The 18,831-nt window shown below is 46.2% G+C and overlaps 1 protein-coding gene across 1 annotated transcript; it reads right to left on the bottom strand.

The window, feature by feature from the left end:
- Window positions 1-789: 789 nt before the first annotated feature.
- Window positions 790-18,451, bottom strand: DNAAF8 (dynein axonemal assembly factor 8). Its single transcript, XM_044433711.1, has 10 exons — window positions 18,393-18,451; window positions 16,732-16,910; window positions 16,030-16,143; window positions 14,187-14,708; window positions 9,990-10,095; window positions 8,868-9,009; window positions 8,259-8,405; window positions 5,492-5,587; window positions 2,448-2,745; window positions 790-1,217 (listed from the first exon to the last, which is right to left on the bottom strand). The coding sequence occupies exons 2-10, from the start codon at window positions 16,867-16,869 to the stop codon at window positions 1,116-1,118; spliced, it is 1,665 nt and encodes a 554-aa protein (XP_044289646.1). The 5' UTR covers window positions 16,870-16,910; window positions 18,393-18,451; the 3' UTR covers window positions 790-1,115.
- Between the last annotated feature and the right edge of the window lie 380 nt (window positions 18,452-18,831).

Consider the following 18,831-nt stretch of genomic DNA (forward strand, 5'->3'; position numbering starts at 1 on the left):
CAAAAATTGCAAGGCAGGTAAGATGAGGTTAGAATGCTTCTTCCTGACTTAGCAAAGTTCTGTGTGCAGGGAACTATTTGTATAGAGGGGCACTATGCTGATGTGGCACCTCCGAGGAGGCGGCGGCGGCCACCATTTTGACGGTCCAGTGCTTGCCACAATTCACCCTTTGAGCAGCCTGCCAGCCGCTCCTGCTCATTAGCGCCCAGTTCTCTGCTCCTGCCACAATAACACGCGGTACAAAATGCAGCAGATAGCTAAGAGCAGCAGTGCTAATGCAAATCTTGCACTTGGTCTTGCTGCCTTAAATAGCGGGGTTTGTTAAGGCATCCTGTGCAAAATGTGGAGGAGAAGAAAATATACCCGAAAAAGAGAAAACCCTGGAAGGAGGGTTAATATAGAATGACTTTTACTAGAAATGTACATCTTTGTTTCTCCTTTTTCTACTTAGAATCTCCACAAATATTTTATTTTGGAGTGTGGGAGTGTTTCCCTCTTGTAAGCAGCTCCAAGCCTTCAGGATGGAAGTGAGTGGGTTAAAATACAAGGAGACAGGGCTAGCTATCTGTTTCCAGTCCAGGCCCTATTCTAGGTTTCTAATGAATGTTAGGTCCTCACTGGCTGCATCAATGAAGCTGTGGATCACATTCCCCAGCCACATCCACCAGCCCGCTTTGGTGTTTACATTTGGCAACATTTATCCATCTCAAGGGGATTAAAAAAATGATATTTGCTGCTGCTGCTTTCTCCTGGCTGTCATATTATCTTATGGCTTTATGGCATGTTCTTTAAAACGTTGCAAGCTATGTTTGGGAAACAAATTTTTGGTCAAAACATGGGATGAAGATAAATTATTAAGTAAAGAAATTGCAGCTTAAACTTCTCACTGCTGTGTTCACAGAGTCTGCCATGATCCACATCAGGAAGCATCTGCCAGACCGCCACAAGCAGGCCTGAAGCATCAGGTTCGAATTAATACATCCAGAAGACCATCAAGATCAGGAGGAAGTCAGCTGCAGAAAGCATGAGATCCTGGAGAAAGGTCTGTTTCTTGGCTATTCTGTACTGCTCACCTCATGAAACGAGGTGGGGATGGTTCTGCCAGGGACTCCTCCTCAGTGATGGAAGACTGGGGCTCTAGTTTCTCCAGCTGCTCCTGGAGTCCCCATTTCTTGAGCTTCTCCTTGATCTGCTTTTCCTGTTTGATTTCTTCTATCCTACAAAACACAAGACAGGGAAACCTTTCTGTTGTTACTTTAAATTTCAATGGTGTGGCTAAACTGCCATTTGGAGGTCAGCACATAAGCCATCAGGTTCCTATCAGGGTTGAGTGAGTATCTTTCCCAAAGAAACCTCTAAATTTAAAAACATCCCAACCTGTGTAAAATTATGTACTTCATAACTCTTCAGCTCAGTAGCCTGGTTCACATGTAAAACTAAGCTAGCACTATATGGATGAATCTCTGTGAAGCCATTCCCTTCTCCCCACAGAAGGATGACTCTCACTAATTTTCAGTTGGCTTTTCCTGATCTCTGACTATCCTTGCATACCAAGCAAGAATCATAGATTAAACTATTGCTAAACAATCCAATTATAAACCCTAGTTTGTTTAGCTATCTTGTTTAACAAACTAGGGATTGCTTTAAACGGTGATTGTAACTTAGACAGACTCCCCCCCATACTTTTTTTAATTGATGAAACTCAAAACATACATCAGTGCTTCATAAAAGGAATACTTTGAATAACATTTTTTCATCACACCTAAGCAAAACAAATATAACTATCACAAGAGGATGGTTTGAGAGCATGTACTTTTATGGCGAAGTAATTATCTTTTATGAATCACCTTGATAAAGAGATTCTCCCGGATTGTGCTGGGAACCTAGTAATTTCCGCAGCTATCTTTTCCATTTGTTCGCTTTTTATCCTTTTCCGTCTGTACCTGTCACTCCCCCACATCCAACAGCAACCATTCTTTGCTAATTCCTTCAGCCTATCTTAATTTCCCTTGGTTCCCTTAACTTCCTCAAACCCCACGTCATCTTAAATAGTGCAAAATGCCACTGTCTTTTGGGATCTACAGTGCATTTCTATTATAATCAGAACAAATACTCTTGGCTGCTGTTGGGAGTCCACGTGGTACAGCGCTTGCAGTGGCCATGCTAGCTGGGAGGGACACGTGTTGTGGCCTGGAGGGCATCGGGCTGAGGAAGGCTTGGACTGAAGAGGCATCGATCCAAACCCCTACGTGGCTGTGAGGGTCCCTGGGGGAATCTCAGGCCAATTAGCCTAACAGCCCATGCAGCTCTGAGGTTTAAAAGTGGGGAGTCACACACATCATCCTGACCGCTAGGAGGAAAAGTGCAAAACATGCCACAAAAATTAGGTGCAATAACACAATAAACAGTGTCTCAAACTTTTTCATGCAGTAGCTTGGCTGTTCTACCTCTTTGTCTGCAGAAGAGGGATCTTGAGGCAACTCTGAATGTGCCCCTTTCTCAGTTTCTTCCTTGAATTCTCTTGAAGGTGTAACTGCTCTGGTAACATGATTAAGAAGGGAAAAACTCTTCCTACTGGACTCCAAATGTGCTGGTTTCAGTTTTAGGTGCCGTCTGCTCACGTCTGGCAGATCAGTTTCTCCTGGGGTCTTTCCTTTCTCTTGAGCAACAGCCAGAGACTGGGACATTCTTCTGCGAAAGTTGCGGAGCTGCTGCAGCAGAAAGCTTTTCCCGGTGCAGTTCTTGCTAATGAGGGAGGGAGGGAGGGAGGGAGGGAGGGAGGAAACACTGTGAAGTCAAGCCCCACAGCAGAGGCTGTATCCAAGCCCCAACCCTGGGTAAGTCTGATCGGCAGAGAAATACAAAATGGCAGGGATTATCGCAGAATGAACAAGGGGGACCTGCAACCAAATTCCGAGGTAAATGTTCACCTCTGTTCAGGGTTCCAGCCACCCATCTGTTCTCACTAGGCTGGGCTGGGTGTGCCATCCTGAGTCCATTGCAGGTTGGCTATCACCCCCAGAGCGTGCTATTCGAGGAAACAATACCACCGGTGTGGAACTGTTACGATGGAAGAGGTGTTCCTGGGCTAGGTCATGGCTGGTACTTGCTGCACTTGGCAGCAGCACCCTCCTGTACGTTGCCCAGCCAAGCTTTCAAATCTCTGTAGTCACACAACTATGCCAGTTCGCAGTTGTGAAACTGCATCTAAACATTTTTTTTAAAATATGTGCACTTTTCTTTTTGCACCTGCCATGCACAGCTAGTTCTGCCAAGCTGCCACCTGGGCACTTTGAGGCGGCTGTCAGTGGCTGTCAAAATGGGGGTGATGAAGGGACAGGGAAGATGGAGGAGTCAGGCCGCCCCTAAACTCTCGGCTTCCTCATTTGGCCAATGGGCAAACAAGCCACCCAGTGAACTGCCAGCACCCGTTGTACATGGGAACTCTTGGACCCTTCTGGGCATTCTTGGGACCCAGGCCAACTCTGACATCCTCTGCCTCTGCCCTAGGCCAAACTCTGAGCAGCAGTGAGATCAAAGCAGAAGGGTGTGAACTCAGCACAGGGGTCCGATCTGGAAACAAAGCCCCCTCAGCTTGAAGCAGTGGCCTTTCTTTACAACAAGAGAGGGGGAACAAGCAGCTAGAAATTCAGAAACGCCTTTTTAGGTGAGCCAGACTACCACTTCTTGGACAATGCGGAAACCATGCTGCAGGCTCCAATCGCCCCATCTAGCCCTTCTCTACAGTACCCCCAGTTTTTCTGCCAGGATAGGGTGCTGGCCAAGACTCCAGGCTCCCAGATGAAGGCTGGCAATTGGGAGGCTTTCCTGGCGAAGACCACATGAAGGACCTCCAGCAGTAGTAGCCCCCCCCCCCAGCTTCATATTTATATTTATTTATCGATGTATGTCCTGACGTTTTCCTACAAAGGGCTCGAGGCAGCTTACATCATTCTCTTCCTCCATCTTATCCCCACAGCAACAACCCTGTGAGGTAGGCTGGGCTGAGTGTCTGTGACTGGCCCAAAGTCACCCAGTTGGCTCCATGGCTGAGCAGGGACTAGAACCCAGGTCACCTGAGTCCCAGTCCCACTCTTAACCACCACACCGCACTGGCTCTCCCCGCGCAAGTCTTGACCAGCATGAGGCGAGCCCCCGAAGCAAATAACTGTCGGGCAGGGGCTTTCCTCGGCCTCCAGGAGGGAGTAGAAAACACTCGCTGCCCCCAGTCGAAACCAGTCAAGCCCAGCCTTGCTACCAAGGAAACGGCAAGGAGGCAGGTGGTGATGATGGCTGCACGTCAGGCCCCCTCAGAACACAAAGAGCCTTGTTGGCGGCAAACGCCTCAAGCAGAAATGAATTTCTTGACAGGGTTTGCGAAGCCTGGCTGTCAAGCCCACTTCCAGAATCTTCTCTGGAAACTGCCAAGTAATCGTGGGAGTCCAAATGGGGTCACAGTCACAACAGGGAGTGGGGAGACAACTCGGTGCTCTTGCAGCGTCCCCTGAGATACCACCTGAAGGAGGGAGGGGAAGGACGGGGAGAGGGAATGAACAACCCTGGTGAACCCAAGCAGCTGCTGTGTTTTCTGCTGGCCTTTTGGCAGGCTTCCTCTGTTGACTTTGCTCCCCCGACACTAATTTTCAGTGCTACCGTTTGCACTAGCAGGTCCCTCTTTTCCTTTACATTTAGTTGCAACTGTGTGTGAATTCTAGATTCATCTTGTCACAGTTGCCCTGTATGTTAAGCAGCTGCTGCTTTAACAACCAAGACATGCAAGGAAATTGCACTGGCAAGACTACGCTTCACGAGACAGCCATAAGACTTGTAAAAGACCAACAACAACTGCAAACCCATTTCTGGCTTTCTGAGTGTCTGGAAAGAAATTTAAAAGCTGAGGAACAAGGAAGAGTAGCAATCAGAGTGATTCCAATAGTGCGTTCCTGAGGTATGGAAAAGGAGAAAGAAAGCCAGGAAACAACAATCGCATAGTGACAGGAGCAAGGAGCAGGAGACGAGAGAGATTTTGCCATGGAATCCCCTGGGATACACATCAGAGGCAGCTGAAGGACTGAAAAGGAAGGACGGGGAGAACAGGCCACAGAAGCCTGATCATTTGCTAGGAGTCCCATGGGTTGTTCAACAAACTCACATCACATTGCTTATTCAGAGGGTGGCTTAGCAATATGTGCAAACTCGCCCAGAGGATTCAAACAGAAAAAACCCATGTTTGGAATAAACTTTGCCTCAGAGATGCTCACGAGGAACCAGGATTGTCTGCTGTCATGTGTATATCTGGTTACACAACCAGTGGAAAGGCCCTTGGTTTTCAGTCTTTTAGACTGAATGAAAGGACCAGTTTAGTGGAACTTGTAAGACTATGTGTCTCTGGGTTTTTCTTGTGATTGCAAAAGGCATCTTTCTCTAGGATGACATCCAATCCTTGCCACGTTAACATTTGACAAAAATTTGGAACATAATTATTCTTTACTATGATGGTTGGGGGAATTCTTTCATTCTTTCTTCCACTGTCTCTTGGCCTGTCACTTCTGTATCTTCCTCCTCATCTGTGGAGCTGTCACTTGAGCTGCAAAATGAACAAGAAATCTCATTACTCTGCATTTCCTGACTTCCTCGACTCTTTATCATAACACCTCCAGAGCAGATGAGAGACCTCATTGTCATTTTTAGTTCACAGCAGATTGAATGGGACCTGGGAGTTAAAGGAGCTGTCTGGAACATAAACACATGATATTTGGGGAAATTCATCACTTGATGATACCGTTGAGATGTTTTGCATATAAAAGTGTCCAGGTCCAGTCCTTGAAACCTTCAGATAAGCCTAGAACAGACTAAGTCCTTGGAGAGGTACTATGAGGAGTACAGACTCCATTTCAAAGACAGGCATTTCAAGAATGGGGTAAAAATTGCACAAAAATTGGGGTACTACCAAACAGTCCACTGTTGTGGGAAAGGGGGTAGGGCACAGGGAGGGAAATGGTCTTCTGTGAAACCCTAGAAGGCCAGATTTGAGCCACGGGCCTCAGTTTTACATTCTGAGACAGTACTGAGTCAGACAGGCAAATGCTCTGCTTTGGTGTAAGTCAGTCTCATATGTTCCTAGGATACAAACAGAAATAGATGACAGCACTTCCTCCATGAATATTATTTGCATGGAATGCCATGTGAAATCACAGTTCCTAGTTCTTGTGTGACAACAAGTAAGGAATCCACAAACGTGAGCCTGAATACAAGTTTATACTGCCCCCTTGGCTGTGCAGCGGATGAATTTGCAGGGTGGAGGGGTGAGGTTTCGCTCAGGCTCATGCACATAATGCCAAAGCATGGTTTATGCGCTACGCAAACTGCCCCATAATGTAGTGAACAGCAAGTTCCTTTGGCACAGCCAAGGTGGCAATAGGAATGTCTGGTGCCTTTACTTCCGCAAGTGTTTAAATGAGTGTTTATACAATTAGACCTGACCTGCAATATTTTTATCCCAAGGGTATTAGAAGCAAGTTCATAAATGACTACCTGATCTTTATTTCTTATAATAATGTCTTTTTATAGCCATCAGTGTAATTAATGCTTCCAGATGGAGGGCTTCTAAAGGAATAGAACAGCGAGTCGGTCTTCTTTTCCTTAACTGATTTTATGTGGAGGAAAAAAAGATGGAAGGCAGAGGGCAGAAAATACAGTGGGAGCACACAAATGGAAGACAATGTCTTGTCTTAGTGGGCTCCGTGCCTGAATCTTTGTCCCTGTTAGTCTATTTTGGAGGTTGAACCTTTGACCTGGATGATTCTGCCCTGAAGTCCTGCCATCAATCCAACTGTAAAACATTGTTATGCACAACAGAATCCCTGAGGTTCAGAGAAGGTTTGGGCAATTTACCCATCCCACCCAGGTTTCTGAAAGGTATTTTCTAGGGCTCTTGCCAGGTTAAGTTGTTGTTGATTAAGGAGATCAAATCAGCCCCTCTGAAAAACTGAATTGCAAAATACCTTGCTCACGCTACCAGTGAACTCTAGAAGAAAAGGCCATCTGTAACCTCTTTCTTTTTCAATCCCTATTATAACAATGTGCCAGAACCAAACTAGTCTCAAAAACTAAATATCCCCTTAACTCGCACCCCATTGATTAAAATAACTCTCTGGTGATTTGCCAACAGAACTGCTAATTCTTTAATCTAACATTTCAAACTGATTAAAGCCTGCCACCCCACTATTTTACTCCTAAATCCTCCATCGGAAATCAGAGGCCTTAGCTGCACCCTACGTATTTCAAGAGCAAAGGGGAAAATGCACTGCTCGTCTGGAAAAGGACCTGTGAAGCAGCTGTCTGACACCAGGCCAGGTCATCGGTTCCTCCAGTGCAGGACTATTTTCACCAGTAGGCAATGGACCTTGAAGGGCAGGAAGCAGGGGTCTTTCCCATCCCGTGCTACTGGATCCTCTGAACGGGAGATTCCAGGAACTGAACCTGGAACGTTCTCCGTCCTACGAGTTGTGTCCAGTGGTGCCATGCTCCCGGTACAAAGCTGCTGCCTCTTGTGGAACCCTGATTTTATTCTTGCGCAAGTGCCAAATCTGCTACTTCGATTCCACTGGTACAAGAGGGTGCAGAAGTTGTTCTGCAAGTGTTTTGCACAAGGCGCTGTGTAACTGCTACTTCATTAGACTAGCAGTCGTTTGTGCAAGGAGTGCTACTTTTGATAGTGGCTGTGCAATCACGAGCAGGCCAGCTCTTGCAAGTCTTCTGCCGACATAACATGGGATACACTCCAAAACCAGCACCTCTGACATATGCAACATTTTGCCTAATGAAGTCATAATGAGTCGTGCGATGCCTTGTGCAACAATCTATAGCTGGCTTGTGAAGTGCCCCGTGCAACCAATCGTACAACAGTTTGCATTGGATTCAGTACTTGCACAAATACAAAATGGCCCCTGGGACAGAAAGTGTGCACAGGTGGAGTGGCACTGCTGGATACAATGCGCAGCATGTGCTTTGCCGCTTGGGTACAAGCCCCACCCTTTTTAGAGAGAAGATGGTTCTGGTGTGATGAATGTGAAACCTGGTTTGTTGTTGATTTCTGGGGTGTATTTTAAAGATTGCGTAGGAACAAAGGGAGGTTGGGGGTTCTCCCTTCATGTTAATTCCCACTTCTCAGAGGATACAAAACGTGTGTTTGCATTTTGACTGCCTCTGGTCCCACAGCAATTCCCAGTGTCACATGCTACGCATGCAATCACTACCTTTGCTTTTCAGTATTCAGCACTTGAGACTCCTGAGGCAGCGCATCCCTTAAATCAATATATACAGTTGGTGGATCTGGAGGAAACCGCAGTACCGCTGGAGTCAGGCTTCGACCTGTTGTCACTGGTGCTGGAAAGGGAACATCTCTGAAAACATAAATTGCCATGTCAGCAGATCATTCGCCTTCTCTAAAGGACACACAAAATGGATTTTGTTATGACTAGAACCACAGTTACACAAGAAAAAAATTGTTGTATTCCTTTTGCACAACATGGGCTTGGAAGATCCAGTTTCTAGCCTCTGCTAGAGGAAGGCTGGTCTAGGGGTTGCTGGGAATAATAGCCTGATGCATCTGGAGTACACCAGATTTGGGAATGCTGAGCCAAGTTGCTGGAGTTGAAGGGCTGGAACTTGGTTACCGGTGGCCCTGGTTTAAGAACCCTGCTTTTCCAAAGCCTTAAAGATTGCTACTTTAAGACAGTCTGTTGTGAACATAATTCAACCAGATCTCTCCAGGAGGCCCCTTTTTCTTGAGTGGCCTTATTCACCATAACCATCAGCCTCAGCTGCATAGGAGAAACAGGCCCTTGACACACAGGCCTACCTACCTCCCATCACCCTGGCACTGGCTGAAGCGCGGCAGCTTGGCAAGGCACTTCCTGTGGCGCGAACAATGGGCCCGTGACTGCTTGAGTGACAGCTCTTCCAGCTTCCCCATGAGCTTTGCTTGGGACACAGCCCTGAAGGTTTCTGGTGAAAGGAAGGTCAAGGTTAGCATCCCAACTCTTTCTCCAAACGGCAGGATCCGAAAGTAACAGCACGATTCAGTCGAACGTCAACAGAAACTAAAGCAGGGCCTGCTGGGCAATGCAGGATGTGCAGGAAGCCTGAAGCAGAGGGTGAGGGATGCATCACTGGAAGAATGGAATGAGGAATGGAAGAGACTGGAACCAGCTCATCTTCTGGCAATATCACACGCTTGGATGGCCATTTGGGGCTGGGAGAGCAGCGCAACATGGAGACAGGTGGGGAGATCACGTGTGCAGCACTGCAGCTCTATCAGCCAGGCAGCAGGGGCGTGGAAGGGAAGGGGCTTGGAAGTGGAGGAAAGGCTAAACTCTGACAGATGGTGGGTCCTACAGGATCCAAACCAAAACCATTTGAATACAAGGTCCATGAGTTTAAATACTGAGTCAGGCAGACCATTCTTAGATCTTTAAGAGCTATGAGTTTATTCCTCGATTGCTTTTAATTCCCATCAGCTCCAGCCAACACAGGCTATGGTCAAGAATGCTAAGAGAGGCAGTGCAAAACATCTTGGAAACACTAGCTGGGGAAGCCTGGACAGGCCGTCAAGAAAAGAGGTACTGATTTATTTCTACAGTCAAGCCCTGTTTAACCTATTCTGAGTCGTAGTTTCTTTTTGGTAATTTTGGCAGCAAATTTTATGATCATCAACCTTCTTCAACCTGTATTACAACTTCCATCATCCATCAGACAGCATGGCTACAGGTGATTAGTGTTGTAGTGGCTTATTGAAATGGAAAACGTAGCAAGTAACATAAGAATGAAATGATAATTCTCTATATCTTTGCAGAAACCTATTCATAAAATGTTAGACTGTGTATAGTTTTGAGTTTTGTTTTTGGAACCATGCCTCACAAAAGCTTTAATGCACTTCAACTCAATATCACACACCCCAAAACGATGGTCGTGTTTCCTATTTTTACCGTGGTTTGTTGAAGGAAAAGCAGTCTCTGTGATCCAGCTTGCATGGCTGTCATTTTGCATCTCCAGGTCATGTAAAATTTTGTCCAGATCCCATTTCTCCATTTCCTGAAAGGACAACAATTTGTGACTGAACAGGCGTCCAGCAGCAACGGGTGTCGCGAGGCATACTGCCACACTGGCAAGATCTCTAGCACAAAGCCTTGTCTGCCACTTTAAAGCCATCTAAGTTGGTGGCCATGGCTGTGCCTTGTGATAGTGAATTCTATGCCATTGTTTACTGTGCATCACAGGAAGAAATAACACATAGGTTACAAAAGCTTGCATTGCATACATTTTCTGTAATGAACAGCTATGAGTTAATATCTGAAGAGACATCTTGTTCCTTACATTGATATCCTGCGCAGTTTTATGGAGGGCACCATTGTTTAGTCACAGAAAACTGGCCAACTACAGAATGAGATGTTGTGTGTTAGAACTGTTATTATTAGACTTTTGCCCCTCTTTTTTCCAGAGAGAACAGGGTAGGATACTTGGAATGGTCAGGAGAAAAAAAAGCAATAGAAACAACCAAATGCGTGACCAAAACATCAGAGGCGGCAGTCACTTCTTGTTTTCCGAATAAACAAGTCTTTGTTTTTTGAGGAAAGTACCTAAGTCGGGTTAGCATGAGAAAAACTAGTCACATTCAAATACAACAGAAAACCAGAAAAACCCTGGCTTACTAAATCATGAAACGCATGAACAGCATACAAGCAAACATAGCTTGTACACTCTCATTTTATTCCTCCCTGTGCATAAGCAGACAACAATCCGAGATTCAGCAGTTAAACATAGCATCCCATTATGCCTGAACCATCAGCTATGGATTTGCACTTCCAAACAAGCCGGGACTGAAAACCAGCTTAAAACAGGTTTTGACCGTGGCTTGCAAATCCTGCTCATTCCAGATTTGCACATAATGTAAAGCTCTGTTTAAGTGCTGAATTCTGGCTTATTTTTCTAATTGCTCAAAGGGAGGAGCAAAGCAGCAGAAAAGAGAATGTCTGTATGCAGGGCTCATGCATACAAATTTCACATTTCATATAATGAATGAGCCAAGTAAGTGACTGGCCCGAAGTCTGCCAGCGAACTTTATGGCTGAATGGGAATCTGAACTCATGATTTCATCTGTTTTTGATTCTCATATTCTATGTTTTGTGACTTCTAAGACAGAGCAACAGCTTGTTCGGTTTAGACTATCGCCTGTCTATTAACAAAATAATCCTAGTTTGTCATATATCAGGGAAAAAAGAGTTTTTTCATCTGTTCCCAACATGTATGCAAAGAAAGGTAGCAAGAATCCTGTATTTTATAACATGACCTGTCCTAAACATGCTGTTTTTTATACTAGAGTCATGAATCTATGTTATAAAGTGACAGTTTCAGGGCAGCTAATAATAGCATCTGTAATACCATTCTGAAGAAGATGTAAACTGCCAATTACAACTGACTACATCATAGTTACAGCAAACCTTTAAATCCAGTCCTTTGATTCCAATCCAAACAGTGCCAGTGCTGAAAGCGAACGCGCTTGCCGTTGTAATAATCTCCTTGTTCGTTACGGTGTCTGAAACTCCCTCCCCCCTCCCCCTCCCGTTTCCTGACTGATAAACCTCAAGGGAGCAGAGAAGCCTATGAACACCACTGTTCCATCGTGGTGGGTTATGCTTTTGTCATTCACCAGATTCTCCAATTTCATCTGAAACATTTAGACTGGAGCTAATCGCAGCTTGGCAGGAATGTAGTGACCGACTAAATGAGGCAAACTGGGTACGTGTCTCCCAGCAGAGTGGAAGAGATGAAGAAGGCAGGACAACTGATACAGTTGATACAAGGGCTGAGACTGCATTTCAAAGCAGTGGAACAAATATACTTAAGTTACACATCGATGTAGCTGTGACGGGAAATGACAGCAGAGCCCCCCCACCAAACTGTATCGCACTCCTCAGCCATACCGGAGGAGAACTGTTCTTTACTGTAAGCCGTCCTGAGACACCAGTGGTGGGCAGGGCAGAGACGTTTTAAACAAATAAGTCTGTGAAACTGGAGGCAGGCCAACCACCATTCAGCTTTGCCACACTTAGGTCAATGTTTCCCAACCAGGCATTTCCAGACACGTTGGACCATGACTACCTTCAGCCTCGTTGCCTGAGCGTAACTGAAATGGTGATCCAATATATCCAGATAACACCAATTTGAGGAAGGATTTACAAATGAAGCAGCACGGAGTGAGAGAGACGAATGAGGGAGAGGGAAGTGAAATAGCCTAGCTGGGGGTAGGCGGAACGGCAATCGTCGCACAGACTGCCAGAGAGAAGGGGAGTCAGAAGGGCTTGTCAGCTTATACAGGAGCCAAACCATTGGCTGATGCAGCGCTGCCCCTGACTAGTTCAGCTCCACCTGTGTGGCTCCCTGCATGAGAAACCTGTATTAAAAATAAATAAAAATTCTTGCTTGCTGGAAAAAGGAAAACAGGGAGAGGCAACCTAGTCTATCAAAGCTAGAAACTCTAGAGTTTCTTGGAGCAGCCACCAAGAAGGCCCTCTCTTGTATGCCCACCAGATGGTGTCCCCAACACTCATGCGAACGAGAGACAGACCGCCCCGCAAGATCTTATTCAGCACATTTAAATCTGACTTTTCCCTCTTGCAAGGAACCCAAGGTGGCCTCACAGCCCTCCTCCTCGTCATTCTATCCTCACAACAACCCTGCAAGGTAAATTAGGCTAAACGTCAGCAACTGGTCTGGATGTCACCCAGTTGGCTTTATTGCCGAACAGGGACCAGGACCTGGATCTCCCCTGTGCCGCACTCATAATCATGTGGCGTGCATGAGAGATGTGGCCTTTCACCTACCCTGGTTCCAAGCCATACAGTCACATCCAGCACTTTGAATTGTGCCTGGAAAGAAGCCAACAGCCAGTGAAACTGTTGAATCTGCATCATTCTGCAAATAAAACACTTGGATTCACTGGGGGCGCCGCTGTAAGGGTGATTCCGGGTAGGGAGAGAGATGGTGGTAGGGGAGGAATGTATCTGCATGGGAGAAGAGAGGACAGGTATATCACACCTGTCTCCTCTTCCGGTTCCTCCCTCAGCCATAAGGCTCCTAGTGATCTTGTCAGTTAAATGCCCTCTGGCCTGTTGGTGCTGTTATTAAATGCCAGGTCGGTCCAAAATGAAATCTCCCTCATTTATGATATGATTGTTGATGAGGGGACCGTCCTGATTCGTATCACCAAAAGCTGGGTGGGGGGGTTCCTCTCTCCCAGCTGTGCCCTCCTGGGCACTTGGTGCAGCACCAGCATCGTCTGGAGGGTCGGGGTGGCAGCAATTGTCTACAAAAGCGCAATTTCTCTGGCCAGGAGTCCAGTCCACGGGGGGCTGGTTTGGGTGTTTGTACCTGGCACTGGGCACTCGAGGCAGATTAGGGATTTTGCTGCTGTACTGCCCACCCTGCTGCCCAGCAATCTCCCTGCCTGAGCTGACGGAGGAAGCCTTGCATCTGGTGTTGAGGACCCCCAGAATGATGGTCCTGGGGGACCTGAACATTCATGCGGAGACTGATTTAGCTAGGGCAGCTCAGGACTTCATGGCTGCCATGACAACCTATCTCTGATTCTAGCATACTGGACTATAGGCTTACTCTGCTGGGGTACTAAAAACCAAACCTCTGTCACCACAGATAACTAATTTGAAGTTGGTCTTTCTTCTGCCACCACCCTGAATCAAGTCACCTTCACGTTCTCATGGTCCAAACATCATCTGTTAGCTGGTGCAGGCAGGAGTTTGGACAAAACTATGAGACTAACACGACAGAGCTAACATTGCCCATAACAAGCTTATTTTCTCTCCTGCTAATTTCTTTGATTAAACAGAAGCAACAGAAACACGTCATTCCCCCAGAACAAGTCAGAGAGGAGAATGAGACGAGCGGGGCCACCACTCGCAACAACGGCTGTCACACCACCTTCCAATGTCCACCTCCTCCCTTTATCTGGCATTAAGATTTAACATTCAGCTTCACAAGTTCAGACAACAGCCAACGTATTTCGCTCTTCATCTGTCATTCAAAACAATGGACAGCCTCGCTGTTATCAATCACTTTCTGCAAAAAAGAGAACACAGAGGAGAAGGGAATTTTAGTACCACACATACCTTGAAGGCAAGCAGCATCAACTCTCCACGGTGTTCAGCTTGCAGTTCCCTTTCTGATTTTGCTGTCTTTTCTAAACTGTTGTTGTTGTTTTTGGATTCTGAATGATCTACATTTTCAGAATGTAGTCCCAGTGCTGCCTTGGATAGTATTTTTGCTTCTATTAGTTTTCTTCGTTCTTTTTCACTGGTGTTTAACATCAAAAAAGGTGACCCTTCTGCAGATGGCGACATGCCAAGTGATAAACAATGTTCAGAGCCGTCGTCCTTCCTAACATTCTGTTCTTTGTCTGGGAAGGCCCCTGAGATTCCCTTTCCAGATTTACACTCATCTGTAGAGAATTCAGAAGGCACAATGGCTTGCTGGCCTGACTGCTCTTCAGTCAGAAGGTCAAGGCCACCTTTCTCTAGCAATATGTGCCCTCCAGATGCAGACTGAAGGGCACTGCTGTCTGTTTCAAAAGTTGGATTGCCTTCATTTTCATTCCAGATCTTTCCTGGATGTCTCATGAATTCAAATGTTTTCTGAAAGTGCAGAAAAGATACCAGTCACATCTCAATGTCCAAGACAGTGTATTTGAATATCCAGTGTTCCAAACCAGAAAGACTGAATGAGCCACATGTGGTTTCAAATGAAATAGCCCATGATAGATGCATATTGGAGCCCTCCAATAACAACTATTCCAACCTGGCAAAATGGAGCCCAGGAATGGCCTGTACAGGATAAAGGTATTTTTGACAACTTTTGCATATTCTGTGGGAGGCCAGTGTAGGCAGGACAGGAAGTCTTCAACTTTCTTAAGCTTGGAGTACTAACCTGTAATATAGGAAGAGATTTATTTCTTTAACTTGCCTGTTCCTCTTTTGCCTTCTCTTTACCATTTTTCTCCTCTCTCTGAGAGCATGGATGCACATTCATTCTTTCCCTGGGAAGTGCAGTTCACAGGAGAGGGGAATAAAAACCTCTTAACTGTAATTCCTAAGATTTGGTAGGGTGCCATGATGTCCCAACTCTCACAGAAGGGGCTTAAATATGCAGTGTAGTGCTACCACACCCCTCTCCTTCTCCTGATTTTGTTACACACCTTTTAAAAACCAAAAGCTACGGTGTCAGCAGGGAAAACCAATGCACATGCTGTAGGTAAGGCAAAATCCCCAACCATTCTGAACCTGTGGACACATTTGCAACTTTGAGAAACTGCTTTGGGTGTCTGCACTACTTGAAGATTTAAGGACTACTGAATGTCAACCTTTCAGTAGATCTATACTTAGAAGTAATTACTGGGGAAGGCAGAGTTTGTTGGGAAGAAGAGATAAGCAGCCAAAACTTCCTGGCAAGCTTACATGAACAGTCTTCTCCTCCTCCACTTCATCAGGGGTCTAAAATTCCTTCAAAAGTGCACTCGCTAAGCAATTTTCCTTCATGTTCTAGACATAGCAAAATGAGACATTTCATACAAATTTGGTCTCTAGTATTAAACCATCTGGCCAAAAACAAAACTTGGAATGGCTATGTTGGTATATTAGAAAAGTAAATCCCAAAGTCACGATATAGTAATGTCTTTAATAAGACCAATCAAAATCGCACACAATCACGTGTATTCCACCTGGTAGCATCTTGCAACCTCTCTTGCTTATAAATAGGTCTGCATAACAGAAACCCATCTGTTATGCAGATGGTTATGCAGATGTTATTTCTGCAACCCATCTTAAAACTCTGATAAACTGACAATCTCGGGACAGCAACTTTATGTCCAGCTTTTGCACGGGCATGCGCACACGCAAACCTAATCAAAGCACTGCTATACCGACACTGAGGCCAGTGATCGGAGGCAGAACCAATGACCTGGAGGCGTGCTTCCTCTGGAGGGATATCTTCCAGTTCCTCTGACAAGTCAGGTATGAGGTTGGATTGATCTCGCTGGAAGATGAAAAGCTCCCCATCTTCTTCTTCATCAGACTATCAAGGGGTAGAAAGAAACAATGAAATTCATGCCAAGGCAATAGAAGATAAAAGGAAGCAGGCATTGGTCCTCACCCACCCTCTTTCTTGGACACCTCAGTACTCATTATACAAATGGCTAAAACACATTTATTTGGAAGTAATTAATGTCAAAATCTGTGACATTTCATTATAAAAAAATGATGGAATGACTTAAGGGAATTGAACAGAGATAATAGGATTAGCAAAAGAGTTAACATGCTGGGTGGAAATCCACAGTATCTTACAGCACTTTGAGTTACCACCACCACCCACTCCAGGAAAGAAAGCAATCTATTTATGTCTCTTGAATTAAGCCCATGTATGCCTTAATTTTCTGTGTAATTCTGAGTAGAAAACAGCTTTCCTGAGGATTTTGGAAATCTACATCAATCTTTCTCTACCTAGAGACCTCCAGATGAATTGGAGTATAGTGGTTATGCTGGTTGGTGATGATGGGAACTGTAGTCCAACTTGCCTGGAGGACAGCAATCTGAGGAATGGTGCTCTGCATCTTGGATGGTTAACAATAATTTCTTGAGATTGGAAGAACAGAAAACAGGGAACAGTACCTACCTTCAGAATGTCAGAGTCCATTGAGGGGATCTGATCCTTCACTGTAGACAGGACATCTGCCCATTGGAAAGATGCTGTCAAACAGTTGGCAGGAGTCTCTTTTTCCTTCCTTTGGTCCTTGGACGCCATAGGAAATAGTCTTCTATCAGACTGCACTTCAGAAAATGGCTCTAAAAAGAAAGGGGCAGAAATAAGCACAGCGTAGAAATGTCTAAATAGATTAAATGGCACATGTGCTTTTCTTGAACTAAGGAGAAGGGGTGTCCCTGTGCTTAAGTTCCTCACTTGGAGACCTTACAGTAGTCTTGATGTCTTCGCCTACATCTCAGCTCATGGTTGCAGTGAAGAGAAAGCTGGGATAACCCCTTGGACAGTGCTCTGGGCTCCTTGGAGGAATACTGGGACAGTAATGTCTTGAAGAAGAACTGGTTGAAAACCTTGTAGCACTTGACCCATTATTTGAGGATCAGAACTAATTCAGCATTGTATCGTGTTCCCACTGTACCAAAACAGATGATGTACCTCCTACCATTATGGCAATTAAGAGAAATATGGTGCATATTTTATATGAACTGCAGGTGATTTATTTTCACATGCAAAGTTACCACTGTGGGGCAATATGGATTTAAAAACTGGCACTCTCAGCAGCTTTTGATACCATTGACCATGGTATCCTTCTGGGGCAACTGTCTGAGTTGCACGTGAGTGGCACTTCGTTGCCTGGATGGCAGGCTCCAGAAGGTGCTGCTTGGGGGAATTGCTCTGTCCCTTGGATTCTACAGCATAGGGTTCCTGGGGGCTCAGTCAATGAACACCTACTGCTGAGCGAGGTCATCCAGAGTTTTGGAGTGCATTGTCATCAACAGAGGCAGCAGTTGTGCTCTGGAGGCACAGCCATCACCACCAGCAGACTACTTCAGGGAAAGGACCGAGGCGGCAGCTGAAAAGTGGTGCCAACAGGGAATTGCACATGTGGTGTTCCATTCAGTGACCACTTCGGATGGGCGTGGAAAGAGGCCAGACTCTCCGAAACGGCTATTGATCAGCTTAGATGCATAGCAGCCAGTTTGGTTTTATCATTTTCATTTTAATTGTGTGTGTAGGTGACTTTGGGAAGCAAGGGGGTGGTCACATGTAGAGAGCCATCTGGCACTGGGGGACCAGTCCCAAGCCACCCAGTAAGCTTCACGGCTGAGTGGAGACTAAAATCCAGATCTCCCATGTCCCCAGTCGAACTCTCTAAGCCCTACAGCACGAAGAATGAGGACCGGTGAGGGTGAAATGGGACTGTAAATCACGCCATGTTCTTTGCTGGAAAAAAAGGCAGGATATAGTGTGTGTGTGTGTGTGTGTGTGTGTGTGTGTGTACGCGCTGCATATGGATCATGCCATTTGGAACACTTGCAGGTCTTTGTTTTAATCACTTGAGTGATGTTTGTTTTCTTTCTAAATGCTTCATCTCTGTTTGTGTGTGCATGCCTACAGTTTTACATTTCTGTTATTAGCAATACATCATTAATAGAACATTATATTCTTAGAAAGCTATTATATCATTGACAACTGAGCGATTTTCCATTTTAGAGACAGAGGCACCTGGATGCACCAGACACCCGCACTTGGCGCGGAAGGGAGATGAGAGGGGGCGCCTGTACCTGCGAACCACGGGGCCCCCCTTGGCCACGCCCCTCAGACGCCGGGCGGCGCCTTTCCCGTCACCATGACAACCAGACGCCAATAACTGCTCGCGGTCTCCTCCGCAGGCAGGCGAAGCGCCACCCGGTGCTTGGCCGGACCACACACTCCCCCGCCTCGACTCGCCGGTCGGCACACCCGAGCCCCGCGCAGGCGGCGCGCCCCACACAGCGAGCCACCCGCCGCCCCCGCTCGTCCCATTCAAACGGCGGGCGCCGCCTCGTCGCCAGCCCCGCCTACTCCTGCGGTCCTGGCAGGTTAGACACCACGCTGCTCTTCGTTAGGCCCGCCCTGCCGCCTCAGACACGCGCCTCAAAAAAGAACGTGAGCTACATATGCCTATGGAAGCAGGGAGGCTCCCGATCTGGAGCACTGAAAGCCTGAAAGAAAAGACTGAGG

The sequence above is a fragment of the Varanus komodoensis genome, unplaced genomic scaffold (assembly GCF_004798865.1).
Source record: "Varanus komodoensis strain SLA01 unplaced genomic scaffold, ASM479886v1 scaffold26, whole genome shotgun sequence".
Lineage (NCBI taxonomy): Eukaryota > Metazoa > Chordata > Lepidosauria > Squamata > Varanidae > Varanus > Varanus komodoensis.